This window comes from Melozone crissalis, unplaced genomic scaffold (genome assembly GCF_028551555.1).
Source record: "Melozone crissalis strain CALT ecotype California unplaced genomic scaffold, PUWL_Pcris_2 ptg000027l_1, whole genome shotgun sequence".
Classification (NCBI taxonomy): Eukaryota; Metazoa; Chordata; class Aves; order Passeriformes; family Passerellidae; genus Melozone; species Melozone crissalis.
In genome coordinates, this window is record NW_026535805.1 from 59,961,080 (window position 1) to 59,982,543 (window position 21,464).

The 21,464-nt window shown below is 42.6% G+C and overlaps 1 protein-coding gene across 1 annotated transcript; it reads right to left on the minus strand.

The window, feature by feature from the left end:
* Positions 1 to 944: 944 nt before the first annotated feature.
* On the minus strand, positions 945 to 21,013 carry TRIB2 (tribbles pseudokinase 2). Its single transcript, XM_054280382.1, has 3 exons — positions 20,595 to 21,013; positions 16,317 to 16,609; positions 945 to 3,524 (listed from the first exon to the last, which is right to left on the minus strand). The coding sequence occupies exons 1-3, from the start codon at positions 20,862 to 20,864 to the stop codon at positions 3,056 to 3,058; spliced, it is 1,032 nt and encodes a 343-aa protein (XP_054136357.1). The 5' UTR covers positions 20,865 to 21,013; the 3' UTR covers positions 945 to 3,055.
* Positions 21,014 to 21,464: the final 451 nt, after the last annotated feature.

A 21,464-nucleotide genomic window follows, 5' to 3' on the forward strand; every position in this document is an offset into this window, starting at 1 on the left:
AGCTGCATTTTCGTATAATTACTGGCAGTGAAAAAGCAAGCGTGCAGGTTGCTGGAAAATAAGGTCTAACTACTTCCACCCAAACAGAACAGAAGCTGTTCACATAAGTTTTAGTGGGGGAGAGGGAAATCCTCAGTGCTCCCCTTCTCTCTATGACTGATTACAATCTGTTTTTTTTCTATAAAGCACATTTATTGTGGGAGTTTGATTTGAAAGAATTTCAAGAAATTAAACTTTGCTGCAGGCATACAGATCATTTAAAAACTGATCTTCAAGTGTTTCTACATGTTAATAACATTTCTGTGAGTGCTATAATCAAGTTCTAGTTCTCAATCTACCAACTGAAACACATGCCAAGAATTACCTAGGAAAAAATCATGTAGTTCCAAGTTAACTAGGCTGACAATAAACCCTGTGCTAGCAGTTTTAGTGCAATAATCTTTATTTTGCAATGGGGAGTTTTGAGGCTGGGGGTTTTCTTTAGGGGTGACTGTCAACCACCTACAGCTTTTTGAAACTACAGAGGTGCTGAAAACAGCCTGCAGTGTGGCTGTTAAATCAAAGCCCAGTCCAAACTGTCTTTTCTTAAGAGACCAGGATTCATCTATTCTGCCTCACATTCCCAAAGCATCTTATTACCCTACGTGCTCTTATATATGTCACTACCTGCACCTGTTAATTATTAAGGTGAATGACAAACAGAATCTGGCCTTAAATAGAAGCCATTAAATTAGGAGATGCTACTTCAGAACCATTCTTTCTGGAATCGAGGTGCAAATGCAAGATGCACATTGCCCCAGGATTTTGGAAAGTGCAAATACCAGCTCACTCCATTTTGGTATCTCTCTTCATCAAAGGGTCTCCCAGCACCAAAGTTCTCACCACATTTCAATATCCTTCTTGAACAAGGTAAATGGGTTTGGTAAGATGCAGGGACAAGCCAAAAGAAGAGAAAATAAAAGCCAGTTTTATTCATAGCAAATGGTAAAATTTTTGATGAAAAGGCTTACAGTGTTACCTTGTAAATAAATATAAGTGCTAAGTTTTCTCAGCTCACTGGACTAGGCAAGAGCCTGTCAGCAACACAAAAAATACCAGCTGAACGATCCTAACAGAGCAAACTCTCGCAGCATCTCAGACATTCAGTAAGAACACTGTTCACCACTGAACTTTAGTTAAATATGCACAATTTTATTTATTGAAGAGATTAGGACAAAAACATTAAACCAAATACATGACAAAGCACCAGAGGCAGTAAAACCCCACCATGCACATCACCAATCTTTCCTCCTATAAGGTACTTATAAAATAAAAAAAAGTCCTTCTTGACACAGCACCATCTTCAGAGTGTAAAAACATTACTCCTTTATATTCTTAGTTACCAAAATAGAACCAAGGCAGGTCAGCTGCAGCTAGCTTTGTCTCTTGATAAAGAACTGTGAAACATCCTCTTGAGAGTGGGACCATAACTTTCCTGCAAGGCAGGCAAATAGCATCCATACGTCAAATGCCAAGTAGCTGTACGCACATGCCACATACTATAATTAAGCACAAATTCAAGTAACATTTACATACTACAGAGTCCACATGTACCTACCCAAAAAACATGACCACTTCACAAAACGTATACAGGCAGTAATATCAGAACAACTGAGGTACTGGAAACACAAATATTTATGCCAAGAGATTTCAATATCATACAGCAATATAAAAGCAGTAATAAAAACATTTGCCAGTCTAAATCAAATAAAGCTATCTAGAAAAAAAAAAAAAAAAAAAAAAGAAGCTAAATAAAAAGTTATTTAGGGACAGAAATACCTGAACAGAAAAGAAGTGTGTTAACTACAGCATGTAACATGTCATCCCAAGTCAACCCGTAATTGAAGTACTGGCTTAATACATCACTACTGTGACATTTTCTTCAATAAATAGAATAAGTCTTGACAATACAAAAGGTGCATATTACTGTGTATGTTTCAAGAGGAATATCTGTAATATAAATGTTCAGCTTATTAATACCCTCTTATTTCTTAGTCTGGACATAAACAAAAATGAAAATCAAACAATTCTTTTCCCAAGTTTAAAGGAATTCAAAGAAAAAACCCACTATACTCTTCCTCAATAATAAAGAGCCCTCTATTTACACGTGGGCTAGTCAGTAAAGAAGAGATTGGTTCTCAGATAAAGACACCGTTAAGGGCTTTCTGCCCTCGCTAGTCATACACGTGCAGCATGGCAGATGTGGAAGCCAGTATCTCATATCTTTTAAAAAAAATTATACAGTTTTATTCCTTTTTTCTTGTATTATAGCAGTAATGCAGTTGAAAGTTCGAGTTGTAATAGCTTCCTGCAACAAACCATTTGACACAAAACAGAACAGCCTGTTAAATGACAGTTACTTCCCCTTAAGGGAACAACGCATTAAAATGTCATTTCCTGACAAGAATATTAAGTAGTTTATTTAGAAGAAATGACTTGAAAATAGCTATCAAGAGACATGAACTGAAATTTTGCTTTTTTTAGCACCCACTTTTCATGTCCGTTTTTGTGCACCTAATTTTTTTCTTGTATTAATCCCATTAATTATTAGACATCTGATTAAAAAAGTTAGCCAATTGTATTTTCCCTGAATAATGGCTGAAGTTGAATATCTAACAGTGCGATGCCAAGATGTGAGCTGAGGCAAAAAAGTTTCTATTTGTTGTGAGTTACCACTGTTTTTAATAGAACAGAAACAGGAGTGATACAGCTGCACCAGAATTGGCATGTGCAGTCTCCTTGGCTCCAAAAAGGTGAAGCTACAATTGCTCCATGCTGCCTTTTCTCCTCCAAATCAATCTAACCTGATAGCAAGCTCCCCCCGCCCCCCCAATCTGTCCCCATGCTACATTTGTTATATTAGCTCCTTGTGGAGGTTCCTTCTCAATCCGAGGACCTCTGAGTGTCTTTTGCTACCAAGCTAGGCTGATGCAGGATGTGATTGAACGCGGTCAGGAAGGGCTCCTTCATGTGTCCATCTCCAGGTTGTGTACCTTCTGAACACCAGTCTTTGTGCTCAGTTAAAGAATGGGTCCAAGTCTTCTTCCATGTTGACATCAGGCACCAGCTGATCTGATACTTCCTTAGCACCATATCCTGAATTCGATACATTAAAATCTGTAGAAAACCATGGATGGTCCAGAATTTCCTGTGAAGTCAGCCTTTCTGATGGCTCTCGACGCAGTATGCTACGTATGAGGCATTTTGCCTTGGGGGATAGAGTTTCTGGAATGTTAAACTGCCCACGGCGGATCTTGCTGAAGAGGGAACTAGGCTCAATGTCATGGAAAGGATAGCGTCCAACCAGCATGGTATAAAGCATGACACCTAGACTCCACACGTCCGCTGCTTTGCCAGAGTAGCTGCCATTTGTGTTCAAGATCTCTGGACTCACATAGGCTGGGCATCCATGCTTATCAGAAAGAGAGTCATCATTTCCTCTTAAAATATAAGCATCTTCTAGGCTTTCCAATTTCACTCTAGTCCTGTGGGGGGAAAAAAACAAAACACAATACTATCAAGGTAAGCAAACATCAAACACAAATTCTGACTGTTGCAATTGTATGGTTATAATAGTCATACTCTACAAAATTTGACAATTGCAGAAGTGCATCAGTTTTAAATCCCACTCACAGCAGTCATTACAGGAAAATTGATATTGTCTCTTCCATACTGGTTAGAGATATTAGACACATATAGGGAATACTGCCACACATACAGCTAGAGGATTTCAAATACAGTCATGTCCAGTAAACTCATTAATAAGTTAAATTAATACTCATTAATAAGTTCTCTTAAAAAGAGAATAGGAACTGCCATATTCATGCTTTTGGTTAATTTTACAAAGACATGATTTCCAAAAGGAGACATAAACCTCAAGAACTCTTCTGAGCTGGATGCACTCTAACCTACCCATGTAGGATTCACACCCAAATACAAACCCAGTCCTAACTACACAAGGTTATTTTGACACCTTCATGCTGGCAAAGCCACTCTGTACACCTGTAATTCCACAAGGTTTAACAGCAATAAAATGGTCACTCTGACCCTAAATGATCCCTCTGACCAGCCACCATTTTCCTTTACACCAGCAATTTTAAGAGAAATTAAGAAAGAGCACTTTTAACAAATTCCAGTCTTCCCAAATTAGAATTTTGGGCAAAGGGAGATCAGGTGAGCTGAAGTCCAAGATTACCAGCAAGCTTATCTACCCAGCTGAGCCAGAGGAGCTCCTCGCACTGGAATGAACAGAGAAGCTGGCAAAGGACTTGCAGAGATGACAGGAAAGCCTTATCTAGACTGCAAACTCCTGCTGCCTGCAAAGCACTGTGAACTTGTCATTGTGCTGCAGTAATTATCTCTGCAAGAGAATTTTCTTCCCTTATGGATATCACACAGGAGCAGAAAAAAAATGATGCGGAGCTGCTTGTCATAGCACTAGCTGAACATAACCTTTCTTTCCTTTCTCACTGCTAGGCTTTTTATCTATATTTAAAAATCTGTCCCTGTTGGATGCATCCAAAGGATTACCAAGTACCCTTCAGACTACTTCTCAGCAAAGGGTGGTTTAGAGAACAGACACTACAATGCAACAGGGCTTGTCCAGTGCCTTGGGATGGCAGAGTGACCTAGCAGTACTGCAGATTTTCCTTTCAACAATTTGGGGTCATAACTCAACTTTGAGTTTTAGTGCCCTCATCCCTGAACACCACAGGTCTGTTGCCATCACTTAGCCCTGTGTCACGGCCCTGCTCTCATACCACAGACATTCACAGGCAGGGACTGGATTTCATCCCAGAAGGCAGAACCTGCGTCTCTTGACTAAACCACGTAATTTAACAGGCATTAAAATAGACAAGGAGAGCCTTGTTTCTTATATGTTTACTGAAGACAACACCGATTGAGCTTGAGCTGTGAAAGACATCTGGGCCAGCTTTGGCTTAGACTTAGTTCCAGGGCAGCTCAGCTCTATCTTTTTTGAACCAACAGAAGAGCATTTTACTCCACTGAGTACTCCAGAAGCAACTGTGCCATAAACTTTCATGACACTTGGACCTTTTCAACAGCTAAATACGTTTACTAGCAGAGGTGAAAGCCCCTCTGGCAACATGCCCCAAATGAGGAAGTCATAAATACAGAATTCCGAATACCTGGCTCCCAAGCACAGTGTGTCAGGGCAGCTCCTTCTCTCCTGAAACAGGCCAGTGTTTGCTCCTCCAGTTCAATGCTGATGGGCATTGCTCAATACACCTGCTTCCTCATTAATTACCACTGCCATCCTAACAGTACTTCTGGCCATGGACAACCCCCTCATTAGCACTCAAACAATACTTTACAGCAGCAATGCACCACACAGGAAGTGGGCTGCAAGGAAAAGCTTAACTACAATTACCAAGACCACAGAAATTTCCCTCTGTACACAAAGCAGAGGGTCCACAACAGGAGAGTGACTTGAGGAGAGTCCTTTCATAGTGCTCAGCTTTGACACATTCCTGCACCTGCACAGCGTAGGAAGAGAAGCAAGGAGAAATACCTGGAGGGAAAGAACATGCCAAAGAGGGCAGAGAACAGAGAAGAGGAAATGAAAGGGAAGGCAGGGACATGAGTTGTGGTTCCATTTGCATTGCCCACCTCAGTTTTTCCACAGAAAAGCATGTGTAGCAATAAAACAGCGGGGCCAGATACTCAAACATGCATTAAGTCACTGAACTGCCAGACAGGAAAGCATCGACTCACTCCTGCTAACTAACAGAAGCAGAACACACACACAGGGAGTGGGGCAGAGCAGGCTATTTATAAACAACTTCCAGGAGGGAATTCACCCCCACACACACTCGCCTGCCATCCCAGTGTCAACAACACAGGGAAATGTTGTTTACTTTCCTATCCTATTTTACATTTCTGGGAGCTGCCAAAGACTTTAGAAAAACAGCTCAATAAGAAGCTTTTATATTACATAAAATTATTGGCATTCCCTAATCTCTCATTTCCTACAACGGACACAGTACAAAACCACAGAGAACAGACTGCAAGGTGTGTCAAAAACTCCTATTTTTTTCCAAGAGAAGAAATAATTTCTTGATGATAAAAGAGAAGCAGCACACAAAAGCCATATCCCCATCTTGCTTTCCTTGCAAGGTGCTGCAGCCTCCACACAAAACAGCGGGTTTTGTTTAAGCAAGCAAATGGAACAACAGCTGGCCCTTATCTGCCTGCTCCTCTGTAAGCTGTGGGCAAATGAAAACACTCAAGCCAGGTTTTTCATCCTGCTGAGCCGACAGGCTTTGAGGAAACAAAGGTCCCAAATTAAACAAAAACACAACCTTCAGTCCTCTTCCTCCTGGTCAGCCCCAAACCCTGAGCCAGAGACTCCCTTGGGTGCAAGGTGCAAGTGGTGAAATGGCTCCTCTGCAAGCAGGCAGTGCTCCCGCAGCACCAGGCATGCATTTCCCTGGCAGACTGCAGGGCCTGCATCCCCTGAGCACACACTGCCAGCTGCATGGCCTCAGCATAGCTTTCTCCTCTCCCAGGTACAGCCCAGGTGTTCCCAGTTTCATTTGTGAAGTCTGGCGTCTTCGCACTAGATGACAACACAGACAGTCCATCTGTACAGCAAGGAGAGCACAGGGATGGGAAGGGCTGTCTGACTTAACATAGCTGGCAATAGAAAGAGCTCACAGGGTGGTTCTGCCAGCACCCCTCACCACCAGGCAGGACTGGGGCTGGGCAGACCCACTGCAGCCCATTTTCAGTGACTGACAGACCTCACCCACCTCAGCCTCACAGATGGAACACGGTCTGCGCAGCGCTACCATGGGGTACTGCACAGGTGTGTGTGCACAGCAACCCTCAGTCCCCTTTTGACAGTCATTCCACATCTTTCCAGGCAATCAAAAAGCAGCAGCCTGGCTCAGAAGCTGCTATTTCCCAGTGCACGGTACCCCATCTCTGTGAGAAACAGCTTCCAGTTCTGCTGGCCTTCCTTTACGCTGCATTTCAAGCATTGGCTTAAAGACCTCTGCTTTCTGCAATCCAGTGATGTTTAGGGTTTAGTTTTTGGGTTGTTTCTGGGAGGGGAAATCAGGCAGGGAGTATGGAAGGGAATGAGAAAAAGGGGAGTCAAAGTCTAAATACAGAGAAATGCAGAATGCTGAATGAGAAGCAATCTCTCTCCCCCACATGCCTCTCTCAGAAAGCACTGAAATCAAATAGCCATGAACAGGAATAAAAGCCAACAACAACAAACAGACCCTGAAAACTACAAGTCGATTCTGAGAACACAGAACCACCACAGAAAAGGGTGGGGAGTGCATCCAACTGCAGATTAACCGGACAACCCAAAATTTGACATTTGTTAAGGCAAAGAACAGAAAAAAACAAATATGAAGGTGTGAAATCACAATCAACTTTGAAATGCCTCCCATCACAGAGAGTAAAAAGGACAAAAATAGTTCTCTAAAAACCTCTCATTCTCTAAGTAATTAACTCACATCAGTCCCCTCAAGAGAAAAAGGATTCTCACAAAGGATCCCCAGAAGAGAAAACAAGTTCTCCAAAAGCACCAGCATTTGAGCTTGACAAACAGTTGCAACAAAATTAATCCCCAAAGCTCAAATGTAAGCTATTGCCCCAGCCGGATGAGAATCACTTTGTACACATACTGCAGAGCAACAAAGAGTTTTGCCAAGGCTTACGTAATTATAATACATAATTTCAAGTTTTAATGCAGACCCCAAATAAGCACTTGGAAAAAGAGCATTATGCATCTATCAGATCATTGATAAAACACTGCATTAGTTTAATGCATTAAAAAAAAAAATGCAACCCTGAATCATGGCTATTTAAAAAGGGGAAGCTATTCTGCCTATGAATGCTTTCCCATTACTGGTGAATGAAACCACAGAAGTGCAATCAGAGGGCAGCAGCAGCACTCGGACGGGAAATGCGTCTTTGTCCCCATAGAAACCGTCAGGGAAACCCATGAAAAACAATACCACTCTGAGTTTCTTATCAATATGCCATTCATTACTTGACTGCATTCAGACTTTGCTCTTCAGTAATGTAACAAAACATAATCAATTAAGTGTCTTCCAGAAGGTTCTCCAATGCAACCTTCGGAGCACTCACCTCTGCCTTTGTTGCACATCCCACACATTTTTTCCAACAGATTCACATTACTCTTCCCTGCAGAGCTTTGGGACTACCAGCAAATTGCTATCCTGCCTTTTGACACTGAAACCAGGGCGTAAGAATCCAACATTCACACTTGCTCTCCAAAAGCAAACAATTTCCATACCAAAATCAGTTGAATTATTCAGAGGGCTCTAAACTCAGAAGGCAGGAGAAAAAAAAAACTTTAACATTTAAAGCAGAGACAACAACTGACTGAGTGTTTCAGAAGAAAATATCTTCATTGCAGTGAATAAGCAGTCAGTAGTAAAGGAGCCTGCACCTGAATCAATGAAAGCAGTTGCCTCGAGTCTATCCCCAAAGCCATCTGTATGAGAAGTAATACCTCAGCAACAGCTGAGCCAACCTTCCCATTTTGGGAACACTAATTGCAGACTGGGCCCACAACTTTTGCACATCAACATTCCCCATATGACAGCCAAATCAGCTGCTTTTAGAAGAGACTGAAGGAGCCATCCTGCTCCGGACACGCCAGATACACCATCCAATTTTTACTTAGGCTGGGTAAAATTAAAAGGTCCAGATTTACAGATTCTATACAGCAGACACTGGAGACCAGGTAACAAACATCATTGCCATATGAATGACTATTTTTTTCATACAATTGCAGGTAAATATAAAATGGCAATTTCTAAAGCTGCTTCACAATATTCCTCCAAGGGTAAAAAGCTGAAAGCACCCAAGAAATGTTATCTCATATTTCAATATTATTCTGACTGAGACCAGGAGAGCCTTTCCCTAGGTAGAGGCATTTAAGCCATTGACTGCCCAGTGGACCAGGGATTGCTCCCAGGTGGCCAATAATTTACAGGTCATTTAATCGAGGTCAGTTGCCCACACCTCATCATAATGATGAGAAGAGCATGCATGCAATTAGAGTCACAAGGAGGTAAAAAAAAAAAAAGGGAAGCTCAACATGGGAAGCAGTTATCTTTTGCTAATCGATTTTTATTTTTTTTTAACCAAGGGAATCTCTCCTAAATAATGCAGAAGTAGGCATTCTTCATCAGGGAGCCAGTGAGACAGGGAAGACGGTAATGGAAGCCCCGGCAGATGATTTGCAGCTCTGGTGAAAAGACTGGTTCTGAACTCACAACTACCCAATCTCCTTGGGGGCAGAGGGGCACACAGGAGCAGGGGGAAATGTTATGCCATCCATTTAAATCCTGCTCCTTTCACCAAGAGATCCCTTTCCAATCTCTAACAGCACAGAGCATGGGGGTTCACCACACAACATACTACACAATTTCAGAGTAGGAAAAAAACCAAACTCTGCACAAAGGCTGTTAGACAGTCTCTTGCATAATGAAACAGGCTCAAGGATATGTTTCAAAAGACAACTGGGACTTTCAGGCAGCACAGGTTTACAGGACGAACCTTGTTCCTAAGGGAAGATTCCTTCACGGGTACTTCCGCACATTGAGGAAGCCTCTAAAAACTACATCTCCCCCACTCTTCCTCTGCAGGGATGGTAACAGCACAGTCAGCCTTGCCTGCACCCCCCTGACATGCAGTACCCAGCAACTTAGAGCTTTTAACTTGTTTTAAGCTGGTCTCAGTTTTTTCCCTACAGAATTCCACTTGAAAATGCTCTGGCTCACCTCCAGGAAGGACTGGTGCCCCAAAGACCTCAGTTTTACAACACTCAAATAGGATTGCTGGGAACAGCCTGTCCTGTACGCCATATACTTTGTTTCTTCCATGCCCTTATTGCCTAAAGACAAAAGATACTCCCCAGAGAGTTGGTAGGTAGTGATGCTTGTGTTGGGGAGCAGGCTGTGAAATCCTGCAGACCCTTCCACAGAGGAGCTCGGTTACAATATCCTGAGCAATCCATTCTTCTGTAAGAATCTGAGCCAGGGCAGCTACTTCACCACCTCACTTTTATCTTGTTAGATCACACTGAAGATCAGAGTTTTAAAAAGCTGTGCTGTCAACCATATGCTGTGTTTCCCATCTTTTCTAGGTCTTTTGATACAATGCATGACGAAGCTCCACAGGGAAAGAAGACCACAGTTGTTTTTTTTAACATAACTGCATGTTGTGAAAACAGCCCTGCACTTTCTGAGCCTACAATGGGTGCTCAACATCTCTAAGGCCATGCCATTATTTCACAACCTTACTGAAAACCTTTTGCTTAGATGTCTGCAATCCTGTCTCCAAGCAATACACATCTACCAAAAAAGCAGGTGCTCAAGACTAAATATGCCCCACGTTGGCTCCTCTTTACAATCTCCACCTTTCCTCTCCCTCCCAAGCCTGAAGTAATCTCCAAGTGTGATAATAAGAACAATTAACAGAAAGCAGCAGAAGAATTTCCCTCTGACAATGCACTGCAGCTGTGACTAGTTGGGGTCCTGCCTCCCCTTCTCACTCAACCCTAGCACAGACATCCACATACCCTCAGTCTCTACTCATAATTCAAAATGGACCATTTTGCAGCAAGTCTAAGGATGGAGGTTTTCAAGTCTTTAAAAGGACCAGCTATTTAACTGAATTTGAGATGTCCTGAGACACATCTACTCCAGGGGCTACAGAGCATCTTTTGTCAGAGAGATCAAACCCACAATGGGCATCTCAGGAGAGGCACCACCCATGACTGACATGACAGCCAACACACACCACAGCATCCTGCCTGAACAGGGAGAGTGAAGAAGACAAGGCCCTACTATGATCCACATAGTGCAAAGTGCTTGAATGACACTCCAGGGGTAAAACCTGCTGCAAACTCCAGTGCTGGCTACAACAGCAAAGCCTCTTGACACTCCTGGTCTCACTGAAAGGCCTTGAGCTGACTCAAGCTCCATCTGAGTTCCCACCATCATCCCAGGGCCAGACAGCAGCCAAATCTTCCCAGGCTTTTGCATTAATTTATAACCTTTGGCACAGCGATTAACCTGTATGACTATCTATGCCCTCAGGGAGAGATTTATGCACTTCACAGGGTGGCAGTGATGTTCACCACCTGCAGACAGCCTCCCTCTTCCCTCCTGCTGGCAAGGGCACCAAACACATCAGTGTTGCTCCCAGGAACAGGGTGAGAACAGAGACTTAGTAACCAAACCACATAAAGGAAACGAACCCTTCTGTGGAAAACAGTTGTGCAACCACTTCATCTTCTACCCTAAGCCTCACAGCAGATTTGCTGTCCATTAAGAAATTTGCCTTCCTCCATATTCTAAGAATAATAATTTCTGGTGTGAAATCTGACCTGTGAGTCTCCACTATTGAAGAACTTGTGCTCTTTGGTCTTGTGGCCCCGTTCAGGGTAGTGCAAAGTGCTTAAATAACAAAACAGATGAAGACTGTTTTTATTTCTAAATCTTCAGGTATTTAAAGAGCACTCCCATTTTGTTTGATTTTCTTCCACTTTAGGACTCTCTAGGACTTGGGGAAAGCATTAATTTACATGTTATCTATAGAATTGTAAGGTAACAGCAAATTTTAACACATTGAAAAAGCTGCTGACCACATTATACTCTGACAAATGCTGGGGAGAAAAGCTTACTACTAACTATGAGAAAATAAAAGGTCTACATGCAAAAAGGTTGGTATATACATTTGTATTTTTTGTGGGATCAGGTTTGTATCATGAGGATTGGAAACAACATAACTAGGTCATGTTAAAGCATCATCCATTCAAAGCTGAGAAATTAAAGAGGAAAAATTATTCTAAGAGCACCAAGTAAATATGTTATGCTAGCACAGGCTTTCTAAATTAGTGTATTGTACTGGCTGCATTCCCCTGGCATAGAGCAAAAAGTGTCAAATCTTGTTTATTTTTATTGAATCCCACCTGCCTCATATTTACTCAAAGAATAGAGGAAAATTATAATATCTAAATACCAAAATTATTTTAATTTTCCCTTCAACAAGTATGATGAATGTACAAGGTCTTTAAGCTTCAAATATTCCGACAGCTAATATTTTAATATAATTAAAGGCTTAAAAACACACTAAAGAAATTAATAATTCCCTGACAGCAGAAATGTTCTTGTATTAAGCAAACCATTGAAACAACCAACACAGAAATGCTTCATTTAATTCTGAGATCTTTCAGATGGCTCTTTCTCAAAGCATCTGCTATGTATCAGACTGATGAACTGCTTTATTAGCTATATACTGTGCATGGCACTATTTTTAGCACAACCCAAAAAAACCTGCCTGTTCTGCAACATCATTATGGGACACCAGCTAGGAGAAGGGCACAGTTCTGCCCAAGGGCCTACTATGAGGACAGGCTGTGCACAGAAAATGGTAAATACCATGACACAAACACAGATAAAATACTCAAAAGCAAGAGCCTCACAACATTAATACCAACCTGGCTTCATACCCAGGACAAAAATTTTAATAACATGGATGGAAGGAAAAAACATACAAGAACACAGGTTTTATCATAGGTCATTCACTGTTTTGGATTCAAGTTTCATTCTGAAGTGTAAGGACACAGTTTTTGAAGTACCTTAGAGGCACTTTAGAAAGTCTGTTGAGACTCAGCATGGCAAGTCAGTGTTGTTTTCCATATATTTAGTGTTCTGGAAGCCACTACAATCATTTAATAGATGTGCTGCTGCTTGCTAACCCAGTCTTACAAAACATTTCCAGCCATGCTGTAATGTCTTAGAACTTCTGCTTCATCAACATCAGCTGCAGGTTTATGGAGTTTAACTCTGAAATTTCAATGCTACAAGACTGGCTATTTCACTTATAGTTTACCAAGGGATCTACAGACACCTCCCCCTAAAAAACACAATTGCACTACTTTTTATAAAAAACAAAAAACCCATGTAGCAACAGCACATATCATTTTTATAGAATGCAATTCACCCTATCTTCAAATTTCCTACAGTTCAGGATTTAAAGAAACTATAAATTACCTTGAAACACAGACAATTTTTTTCTGTTTGTTTCCACAGTGGAATTCTGAGTTTCATTTTAAGTGCTAATGTACTTACACACATGCAATAGTGTAAGACATGATCTGAGTCTCTCATAGATTTACCACATTAAGGAGAACACCTCTAGTACAATTAGGACCCCTACAGAATGCTCAGTGCTACCAGCCTACAACAATACTTTATTCCACCTTCTTACCTCTCAGTTCTTTAGAAACATCCCAAGGCACTGTGGTTTGCAACATCCAAATAACACACATTTTTAGTGGGGACATCAAGTTGAAGCTAAGAGCACTTTTGGTGCTGCTAGATCAGGAGCCCAAATCTTTGCAAATGCCAGCTGTAATTTAGATAATGGGGATGGGGTAGAAGAGTTTTAACACTGTATGCACCACCTGCAAAACTTCAGGAGCTCTGTTTTTCTACTGAACTACCAGGATCTCATTAGGATCAATGAAAGATGATGTACTAACAAATGCTTTAAAATTGATTTTCTTTTTTAGACAAATGGAACTACTTCCATATAACTTTCACATTCCCTCTGGCTCCTCCAGTCTGGCAGCTCTCAGCCAACAGCAGACAAGGATCTTACTTTAAAAAAAAATAAAAAAAAAAGCACCAAGTTTTCCATTCATGTGTTGCCTGCCTGCTGGATTTCACATCTTTTCTTCTACCAAAATTAAAGCCATGAAAGTCTTCAGGAAGAGGAAGTTCCAAAGTGGTAGGTACTTAAGATGAACTGCAGAAAAACAGTTCATCATCGTTGAAGAAATCGGAAAAGAACTGCTAAGAAAGAGCTTCACTGAAGAGCAGGTGACACACATTTCTCAAAACATCATTTTTATCTCTTCTCTCCCTCTCTGGTTCATTATGAGCACCAGAGAGCAAGGGATGGTGCAGCACCCATCTGCCAGGCAGCTCCTCGAGGACTGCTCAGCACACAGGAATCCTCAGCAGCAGCCTCAGACACATGGGAGCTCAGGGGGATGCAAGCAACACACCAACACCTCTGTGAACTCAGGAGGACCAGGAAGAGTTTTCATTTCTAAATATAGCAGGAGACTGAAAGTGATGACTGATTACAGTATGATGATCACAGGATGTGAAAAAAGGCAGTCACTGCTGTTTGGTTCTATTTCTATCTCACATTATTTCATCTCTGTTTATTTAGCAGAGAAAGGATTACAATACCTTCCTGCTTACAGGCCAACATTACATCCAGAAGAAAACCGCATTATGATTATCTTAAAAATAACCAGCAAGTCCTATTTGACCTTTAAAGTGAATTATTGTATAATTAGAAGACAATGCTCAAAACTGAGCAACAGTGTCATTTTGCAAACAACAGCTAAGCTAAAAACATTCATAAAAGCCAGCACTGCTATTACAGTACACACCACTTTTCTTGGGTGGCTGAAGGATTTGGCCCTGTGCCTCCAATGCTGCACTCTGTTCCTAGTAAGCAGCAGGGTAGGAGTTCAAGAGCATTCAGCACAGGCCTGTGTCTGCTCCCACTGCACTGCTCTGAGCTCATGCTGCCTTCCCTTGGAAGAGCTCCTCCAAGTTCTGCTATTCATGCAAAACCACACATGTTTACATACATCCCCAGGAAAAAAAAAATCCACTTAAACATTAGGATGTTATCAGCTACAACAGAGAACAACCCCTCAACTATTTTGAACAAGTTTCCTTCTTGTCTTCATCAGAGGTTCTAGAATGGTGCTTAGTTATTAAGCTGGGAGTAAAAGTTGTGGAAGTGCAGTTTATATCTACCTGCTCTGCATTTCTCTATAAATGGACATTAAGCTCATTTAATTTTATGCTTTTTTTATTTGAAAAAGATGAGGAATCAGACCTTGGGGCTGCAGTAGGAAAATGCTTTGCAGACAATCATCTGAACTGAATTAAGAAGTGAAAATATATATTATTTTTGAGTCTGTAAATAGATTAAAAGGAGAAGCCTATTTTGCAAAACTCAGCTTGCAATAAAATGAAAGTAGAGAATATTTAAATGGGATAGATTGTCATCTTTATTATGTCATTTTTATTTTAAGACCAGGAACTTTTCTTTCCTGAATGAATTGTGTATTACTTTTTTCTAATTTTCAGATCACCAACTTCCTGAGCCTGTGGAGAACTTAGAGAATTTGGCTGTTGCCTGTAATTCCCCCATATGCACTGGTTATTTTTAACAAAGCTCTCCAGAACATCCATTTCACTCTGCAGCAGTTTGAACAAGTTTTCAGACAATTTTTATCATTCAATTAAAAAGGTAAAACATCTCCGCATTGTCTACCAAAACCAGAAGAAGCACAAAGGCAGGTTCTGTTCCCATTTAGATGTTTGGATTTTTTTTTAATGGTTATCTTCCAATTTAATCACTCTATGAAAGCCTGACATGATTCTGACAGTACTGATTGCTCTGATACCTTATGTGGAAGTTGCAAATGAATTCATCACTCAAGACAAAGAAGACTGGTAAACACAAGGAAAGAGATAGGAAATTTCCACAACAGTACAGCTATTGCTTCACATCAGAAAGAGCACTTCAACAATATACCCAGAGCATCCAGGGCTATTTCTTTCCCTGTCTTCCCATACTCCTTCCCCAAATAATTTACACAGGAGGGTGTCTAGGGAGGAGGTTTTTTCTTTATTAAAAAAAAACAAAACAGTAGTTCCCCAAGTACTACAACAGCTGGTACTACAAACAAGCACCCCCAGTGCAAGGCAGTTTCAGTCTTACTATGATTAGTGACTACATAAAACTCTTACAAGCAGCCTCCAGACCCTCTGAGCATGGAAAACAAGATGTCCTCATAACAGTCCTACAGAACACTTGGCTGCTCTTCCTCTTTACACCTCCTCACTGGAACAAGCCATTTCAGTCCTCAGTCCTCTTTAACATCCTCTTTTAACACCTGCAGCCTTTATAATAGTGCAGCTCTTACACGCTTTCGGATGGATGTCTGCCCAATAGGAATGAGGAAACTCCTCTAGGTGGAGATGCCGGATGCAAAGAGCTCTCTATACTTTACTCCAAAACCTAAGCCAGAAGGTAAAATGGCACATCCATCCCACAATCAGATTGCAGAGGAAAATAAAGTGTACTACAAACAAAGGCTACAATATCCTGCACCTCCAACTACCTGACCTCAGGCACCCCCAGCCATAATGAGGGAGACTTACCTTTCTTCATCCTTAAAAATAAACTTCCGCAGCTTGAGATCCCGCAGTACCAGTCCACCATCATGGCAGTGTGCAACAGCAGAAGCTATTTGATAGAAGAGTTTGGCTGCCTCCTCTTCTTTAAGCTTCTTGCAGGTACGAACAAACGAATGCATGTCCCCATAGCTCCTCTCAAAGAACACATACGCTTTTGTCTCCCCAAGAATTATTTCAGTAATTTGGTTGATATTTTTATGCGCAGGCAGACAGAAACATGGTGCTAATAACTCCTGGTAGCAGCCAATATCAAACACCTGCAGGAACAATGACAGTAAAGCCAGGGTTAGTGACATGAAGGACAGTGAAGTCATGGTACATCTGATTCTGCTAACAAAACCATCCCTAAGTACAATTTATGTCACTGCTGAAAGCTGCACCAATGTAAACAGGATGTCATAAACTCCCAGCACTGAGGACAAGACAAAGCAGACTGCACAACCCCACAGAGAAGACATGTAACCTTGACAGGAAAGGCTAGTCTTCAAAAATGGTAGCAAGCACAGTTACATTAGCTAACACTTGATCAAATCTAGAATGCAACCTAAATTAAGCTGTAAAGACCAGAGATGTATAAGGGCAGTACTCAGAAGGAAGCATGTTTCTTTTCTATTTTCCATCCAAATAAACTCAAAAAATACAGCCAGTAGCTTTGTATTGAGAGAAGCTGTCACATTAAATCCACCCTGATACACATGCCTGGCTCTTTTGATTTTATTAACCCATTAAAGCCTTAAGGATTTTCAGGCTTAAAGTATCATCTATTGCTATTCCTATTTACTTCCTGCCTTTCTTTCATCTCTGAAAAACAGCAAAGTCACTTTCACTTTCCAAGTCTCAGTTCCACAATGGCTGTTTATAAGATCAGAAGGACAACCCGGGAAATAGCTCTGCTTGTTGGAGCCCAGACAAACACCCTTCAAAAGGCAAAGACAAAACCACCCTGAACTCTCTGCATTTCAATCAAGTGCTCCATTAAAAGCAAAGTGTCCCTTTACTACTAAGTATGTTATCACTGATCTTATGAATGAGCTGTAAGAACTAAAAAAGCTGCTGGGAAACCCAAATATAAAAAGTTACTATAATCTAGTGATGACGAATGAATCAGTATTTGAGTCAATTGAGAAAAGACCACATTACAAGAAAATGAAAGACTTCATTGAGAATAACAGAAGTCAGTGTGCTGAAAGACACTGAGCAAAGTATTGATAGGAGTGATTTTTATTTTTAATTATACTTGCTGCAGAGGACTGCAAAGCAAGTATTAGCATTTCCACCAGCATAAAAATTCAATTAATATGTAACTTACTCATGAGTGTTTTGTTACTTTAGTAAAAGGAATTTAAGGTATTCATGTGTCCTTCGAACGAAATATAAAAATGAAGAACTGGTCTAGTTCTCTAACCACTGTTTTAAATTGCAATTATTTTTCACCTTTCTGTATTATAGCATATGTGTTCTGATAATGGGTATTTGTACCCTCTATGAGAAGCAAATATCTTCCTGTTCTCTCTAAAGCTTTAAAAACCTTTAAAAATTGAGTGAGCAAGATACAGTTCAATCAAAATTTACCTGAGGCTCCAAAACCTGCATCCTTTAATGCTTCAGAGCACAATCCAAATAAACTCCCTCCACAGAGGAGGACTCAAGCCCCAAGGAACTGGGACACCCCCTCCTCACAGACCTCCTTTTCCTGTCACCTCATACCTGCACTGCCTTACCCCGGCACAGGGAAAAACAACCTTAAAGGCAGACTGCCAAACAGAGCCAGCACATTTTACGGGGGGAGGATTAGCACCCACCGAGGCATTCTGGCGACATGGTGCACCAGGGAAGCAGAACCAGGGCTGGGAGGGGGTGTTGCTAAAATCCCTGGTGTGCAATTCATTCCAGAGGAGAATTCATTGACATTTGGATCTCAAAACTCGTAACTACTACGTTATAAGTGAATGGCTCTTCTACAAAGCAGCTGCTATAAAATAAAATTTAAGCAGGAATATTCATGTGGCTCAAACTCTCATGTGAAAAGACATCATTCCAGAATTCTCTCCTAAACCAGATTATCATAATGTAAATTAGTTACATTTGGTGGTTCTCAGACTATGTTAAATAAGTAGCTCTGGTTATGTACCAGTACTGCGTTTGAACAGGGGGGTAGATAGGAAGCACTATCACACTGCTACAGTGTCAAATACCTTCTATAAAGGGCTTCTTTGTACGCCAGCTTTTAAGATCCCTGGCCTCAATTCAGCTAACGTCCAATAAGCTGCAGTTTGATTTAGGTCTCGCTGGGAATTAGAAGTGAGAAGTTACCATTGTTTGGATGCCACAGAGCCTTGAAGCAAATAACGGCATCTGTACAGCCGGTGGGTGCAGCCAAATGAATCTTGAGAATCATCAGTATGTGTCTGTTAAACCCAGCGTTTCTGCAAGCAATCTCTGAGAGCATCTTCAGCAAGATACCAGAGAGCACCTCTCTTTGCCGGAAGGCTACTTGACAAATAGTTGTCATGATACTGCAGGCATTTTAAAGCACACATTAAATTAAGCCGAGTTCAGGACTGACAACTGCACCCTCCGAAACTAGCAAGCCAGGCTACGATCGTATTTTTGGAGCACAGCTAGTAGTGCCTCGCACATATGGAAAAACTGATACTATTCAAATGTCAGGATCAGTTCAAAAACATACAGCTTAAATAGAAGGGAAAAAAAATAACGGCCCAGTCTTTGTGAGCTGCAGTTCTACTGCTCATACTGTTATCAACAGTGCCCTAATCCCGCAAAGCAAACAGGAAACAAAGAAGCGCAGAGCCCCCGCTTCACTACTTGCCATGCAAGTTCACCTAGAATTTCATGCAGAGCAGCAGCTTTGTGAGATCTGTTTATTTCATTAAAAGATGCCAATGTCCTAGAGTGCAGGACTGTACTACTGCGTCGAGCTAGGCTTTCATTCTCGAAATTCTCATGTTGTATTTCAGTTTGGTAACAAAGCATCCAGTTCAGCAAGCAATATTAGTTCTTAGCAAAGCCATGGGCCTTTTTTCCCCTAAATAATCACATGAAGTCCCAGGTTTCATCAGGTTTTATAACTCAATCAGTAAGCATATTTAAATTGCCCTCTGAACTCCAATCTTCACAAATAGCAAGGAGGAGCAATTATTTTCACTTCTCTGCTACAGCCTAGTCCATAACTTTTTATGAATCAAGTATGTGAGAAAGTATGAAACAGTGAGCAACACTATTATTAATCCCTAGAATACTAGTAAGCTATAATACATCTACTTTTCCATCTAGAAATTTGCCAAATGGCATTAATTCCGTGTTTTGGGAATAATACAAACACTGCAGCATGTGCTACAAGGTTGCAATTTGCTATGCAGTTATAAAAACTACTACTAGGTACTACCTCAGTTTGCTGGACATAAGTCTGTCTCGCTACAGACAATAAGAATCACAATTTGGGAACAAAGGATAATATTCCCTCAGCTCAAAAAGAGAAAAACACCCCTCCACAGATGTGCACGCATGCGGATTTCTTTTTCCCACAGCTCACCTTTTAATAGTAAGAGCAAATTGGGAGGAGGCAGAGAAAAGCCGACAGGCTACAAAGAGTGGGATAGCTATTCTGTCTGCACTTCTAAAAACCGTAGGTGTGCAGGTTTTATTCTTGCTCAGTTGGGCAGTGGGGGAGGATGCTGTTTGCAAACAACCTCCACCGTGAGGGAGCTCAGGCTGATTAATTAGATGTAGTTCTTCTTTTTTTAAATCACTTTTAAGATAAAGCCGATGGCAATCTGCCCCCGGGCCCCCCGCTTCTCCATCCTCTTCCGTAGCCAAAGCACAGAATTGGGGGCAGTAAAAATCGAGGAAGTCAGCAGGTCCCAACACCTTAAAATTAGCTGGGGATTCCCTACTCCATTTTGAAAAGTGAGCGTGTGGAAGATGAGGCTTTCTCCTGGTCTGAACTCACGTTAAAACCTAGTTCAAGAACGGCTCTTTCCAGAAAAATATCCCCCTGCCAATAGAAGGCAGACCTGGCTCCGGGCCACCGCTATAACGTGGCCATTGTCTGGAGAGAGGGAAAAGTTACAGGATTCGCCTATAATCCCGTCTCCCTGCCTTTTGTTTCTCCACTATTCAATAAACGAGGCACACGGCCATGCTCGCCCTCCTGCGAGACACGGGAAACCCGGGCGCGACAGGGGAGAACCGGGGGAGGGGGAGAACAAGGAGAGGCATTACCTTGCAAACCAGCTCCTCGCCGCTGTGCAGATGTACGGCTCGGAAAACGTGGTCTCCCTCGAGAGGCTCCAACAATAAGTATTTCCCGATGCAAGAAACGCAATGCGACAAGTTCGGGGTCTCCGGCGGGCTCGGCGAGCCTAGATTCGGGCTAAAACTCTGGCTTGGCTCGATGGACCGTATGGACGAGAGCTCTTCAAAATCCTGGGTTTTATTCCGCGGTCTCCCATATCGTGCTATCGTGATAGGGGTTGACCTTTGTATGTTCATGAGTATGGAGAAGACCAGCCGAGACGCTGCACCGGAGCCCTGGCGTGGAGCGCGGTCCCTCGCCCGTCCAGCTGCGGCAGCCTTTGTGTGGCGGGGGGGGCGGGAGCGCGGCGGCGGCGGGCGACCAGCCTCAGCGCCGCGTCCTGGGCACAGGGAGAGAGCGCTCAGCCCGCGGCCCTTTGTTCCCGCCGCCGGCCGGGCGCGCAGTGGCGCGGAGCAGCGCGGCGGCGGCGGGGCAGCGGCGCCCGGGGCCGCGGAGCCGAGGGGCGGGCGGCGGCGCGGCCGGGGCTGGGCAGCCGCCGCTCCCGCGGGGCGCGCAGCGCGGGCGGCAACAAAAGGTCGGCAACGCGGTGTGCGCAGCGGGACCGTCCTTCCGCTCCCCTACGGCCCGGCAGCGCCGCGCTGCCGCCGCTCGGCTGTAGATGGCGCGGGAGCCTCGCCGCTAGCGCCCGGGGCGCTCCGAGAATGCCCCGCGAAACAGCGAGGGAGCATTTAACTTGGGCCGACAAAGGAGCGGGACCGCGGCGGGCGGCCCGGGGGAGCCGCACCGGTACCGCGGGAGCGCGGCGGGGCGCGGGGCAGCGCGCACCGCTCTGCGCT